General features: G+C 45.2%; 1 protein-coding gene across 1 annotated transcript; it reads right to left on the minus strand.

Moving 5' to 3' along the window:
- Positions 1 to 782: 782 nt before the first annotated feature.
- Positions 783 to 3,090, minus strand: LOC104594195 (uncharacterized). Its single transcript, XM_010254381.3, has 2 exons — positions 1,560 to 3,090; positions 783 to 1,249 (listed from the first exon to the last, which is right to left on the minus strand). The coding sequence occupies exons 1-2, from the start codon at positions 2,865 to 2,867 to the stop codon at positions 1,187 to 1,189; spliced, it is 1,371 nt and encodes a 456-aa protein (XP_010252683.1). The 5' UTR covers positions 2,868 to 3,090; the 3' UTR covers positions 783 to 1,186.
- Between the last annotated feature and the right edge of the window lie 854 nt (positions 3,091 to 3,944).

Consider the following 3,944-nt stretch of genomic DNA (forward strand, 5'->3'; position numbering starts at 1 on the left):
TCTCATGGCACATATCTCATCTAACAACCGACACCCAAACCAAAAGCTGAATTTTAATAATCAACTAATCTGATCAATTTTCTGTTCGTTTATAATAATAATGGTAATAGAAACATAGAACAAGCCCGCAGCAACGGAGTGGTTGAGAATCAGAAATGAGAAGGCGAAAGCGCAAGTATACAAGGCTCAAAGCGCTACAACAAGATATCCCATAAATATATTTACCGTGCCAGCCAATGGAATGGACTGTTGTCTGTTAGTAACGACAAACAAAATCATCTTCATCCGTCAAGTAAGAAAATTTGAAACCCATACACAACTTTGTGTGCGCTCACGGCTCATCCCAGCATTAGATTTAAAAGAAAAGGAGAAAGTTAAAAAAAGTATACAGAAAATGACTTTTCGGGTTGGCCATTGTAGGATTGGACAGAATTGAATGGATAGGGCCAACAAAACTATTCCTTGGCGTCCCCCACCAGAGAAAAGCTTTCTCCTCCTACTCCCTCATTCAAACCAGTTGTTAGTCATCCTGATAAATGCTCGTCTCCAACGCAGCTAGTTATTTTCAAGTAATTAGGATCCTCTTAAGCTCCAATTGACAATGGAGTTCGGGACCTTTTTCAATCGTACCTTCCACTTTAATCGTGTTTCCGTCGAGGACTTGGAGATGAATGTGAAGCAAGGACAAGGCTGTGAAAAATGAAAATGAAAATAATCTCTAGCCCCACAAACTGGGACCGGAAAAGATGTTCTGGCAACACCAAAAACCCAATGCCACTGGATTGATTGAGAAACAACAATACAGTTATTAATTACTACATGAAATATTACAGATGCAGTTCAGTTCAAGCCCTCTCTAGGCTCTACCTCCCCCCACGCCCTCACATCAGTAATCTGTTCAAACAGAATTTGGATCACCTAAACAAAACACAGGATCATAACCCAAATCCCCAAAATCACCACAAAACTCCTAAAGCGACCATATTTCTAAACCTAATGTCAGTTTCTTTCTGCTACAATAATGTCCAACTTCCATCTCTCTCTCTCTCTCTCTCTCTCTCTCTCTCCCTCTGGCACACTGTACAAGCCCATTAAAATTTAAAACCACTCGATCATATACAAAGAACAAAAATCAACCAAAAAAAATAAAACACTAGCTGGGTAATGCATTACCTCTGTAAATAAGTCAAGGACTCGACGACGATGCCTCTTGCCTGGGCTCTCTCAAGTACCCGAGCAGCGTTTCGGCCTGTCCAAACAGTAGATTAAATATTAAAATCCAACTATGATAAAGAGTGATTCATGATCCAGAATACTTCATGCTTCGCCTCATCTCTACCACAACCACAATCAGACGCTTTCTGCATCCATCAATATCCCGCCGTAGAGATAATGCAAAGCACGCCAGGCCATTAGAGGTCAGTTAGTAGAGAGAGGTTCTTCATTTTCCTCTCAGAGACCGGAACACGAGTCACAACTCAGTGACTCACAATGTCGAGCGAGTGATGGGAACACCATAAAGATTAAAGCTTAAAAGGGCAATGATGAACGGAAAATACCTTCTGCTTCGCTCGAGCCGTGCCCGTCTGAGAGAGCGCAACAAGCGGCGGGATCCCACCTTCTCTCACCAACAATCCTCTGTTCCGTACACTATCCGCGCATAGTTGCAGAAGCGTCAGTACCGCAAACTCTTTCCCTTTCACCGACCCGTCTTCGATCGCTTCAACCAAAACTGCAATCCCTCCTTCTTCGACTATGGCAGTTCTTCCCTCTGGAATTGCAGCTAAGCTGCTCAGAACCACCATCGCCTTCTCCGTCAAACCGCTCCCCTGCTCTGAAATCAAGTCCACCAGCGGTTTCACGGCTCCTGCATTAACGGCCCTCTCTTTGTTCTGTTTCATAGAACAGAGCTTGTAGAGCGTCGTAAGTGCGTCTTTCTTCCCTCGATTTGATCCGCTCAGGAGCAAAGAGACCAGCGGCGGGATCGCTCCGCAAGCACCGATTGAAACCTTGTTGTCTTCGATTAACGAGAGGCTGAGTAGAGCACATGCGGCGTTCTGCTTCGACACCTCTGTACCGGTTTTCAAAACGTAAACGAGAGGCTTTATGGCTCCGGCATTCGTGATGGGGGACTTGTTCCCTTCGTGGAGAGAGAGGTTTAACAAAGCAGTTACCGCGTGCTCTTGTGTCCAGGGATCGGTACAGCGAAGGAGAGGTATCAATGCTGGGATGGCGCCGGATTCACCGATCAGTGCTCGGTTTTCGGATCTATTCTTCGCCAAGAGGCGCAATTTCGCTGCGGCTGAGCGTTTTACGGCAACTGACGGCGATTGAAGACCGTCCACGCAGATCTTCACCGCTGGTTCGAGATTTTCCGGAGAAATGTTCTCGAAGATCTCCGATGAGAGATTCTCCCGCTGCAGAAATCCTAACCATGGCTCAGGCTCCAGATCAGAGGATTCGCAGTTGTGTTGTTCTTCAGATGATGGAAGAGAAGCCAACCTTTGCAGCTCCCCTGAAATGTCGCTACTACAGGCCGAGAAATCACTGAAAGCTTGAGATAGTTCAAGTAAATCGGAGTCAGGAACTGGGGACTTGACTGGTTTGTTGTTCTCCAATACAAGCTCTCTAAGTCTGAAATCGATGATGGATTCCGTTAAGTTTTCCGAGATGTCGGAAGATTTATCGGTGTCCGGACCTGGAAATGAGCAGGTGTTTTCTTTCTGGAATAAATTGGACCGAAATGTTCGCATGGATCGACCTAAGGGCCTCTGAACTTTAGATGAAGACTGAGAAGAAGTAGAGGAAGAGCAGTGAGTCCGCGTAGCAGGAAGTTGGCTGGAGCGGGAATCACCTAACGAAACCATGGCAGCAGGGATAACGTTTGAACCAGCAATTTCAGGTTAATGCTTATGCAAATGAAGGATTTCAAGCTTGTGAATGGATTTCAAGAGAAGTTCATGGTTTCTTTTTTCCTTTTTTTTTTTTCTGGTTAAAATCAATGGAAAGAAGAGCTGCTCGAAAGATGAGATAATGGTGGTGGTTTTCTGTAAAAAGAAGGGAAAGCTGTGAAGAGTCAGGTTTTTGAGTGAGTGACAGAGGGAATTGGTGATTTTAATCTGGTGGCTCTGATGGAACGTGGGACCCCTCTCCACTCAACTTGTCGGCTTCGCCCTTCGCGAATTTTACTAGTGAAGTTACAAAAATGTCCTCTGTTATCTGTTAAAGATTGTCAGAAAATAAGGTATTTTAATTTGAGATTTTATTTACAGCTGCTGAGTGCTGATGAGGAAAGATTCGGTGTTATGACCGAGTCGTGACGGCATCTGCTCCTCACAAATAGGCGCCAGGCACATCCATCATGCATTGTAAACATCTCCCGTAAATAATAACTAATAACTACGGTAGATGTTTTTAAATGCATGATAGGATGTGCATGTGAGGCGCCTGTGAGGCGTGAGGAGTGAGGAATAGATCCGGTCTCGGCCGAGTCTGGTTGAACTCGAAGAAATACACGTGGTGCCTAAGAGTACGAGCCTGATGGACTGGGATTTGCTGGCCTAGCGCGTAGATCAGACGGTTTCAACTGTGCAGATAAGTCTTCCTCGGGTATAAACCGTTGGATAAAAAAATGCCCTCGAAATTCGCAGTATAGAGAGATTCGCACGGACGTCAAATGCCATACAACAGTACGTACGCCTCACGTGTTTTTCGGGACGAGAACTTTTGACCCGAGTACCCGATACCACCATCCACACGGCCACACCTAAGACCTAAGAGAGCTGAGAGCGCCCTCGTTGGGTAAACGGTAACCCGTCTGTTGACTGCTGTCCCGGTTCAGAATGCAACAGACTCCATGCTACTCTTGGATCGAAGAGCTGCACAAACTAGCTTTTTAGTAGCGTTCTCACCTCTTTTGGATAAACAAATTAAAACATGTATGT

The sequence above is a fragment of the Nelumbo nucifera genome, chromosome 1, assembly GCF_055504915.1.
Source record: "Nelumbo nucifera cultivar China Antique chromosome 1, China Antique-T2T, whole genome shotgun sequence".
Lineage (NCBI taxonomy): Eukaryota > Viridiplantae > Streptophyta > Magnoliopsida > Proteales > Nelumbonaceae > Nelumbo > Nelumbo nucifera.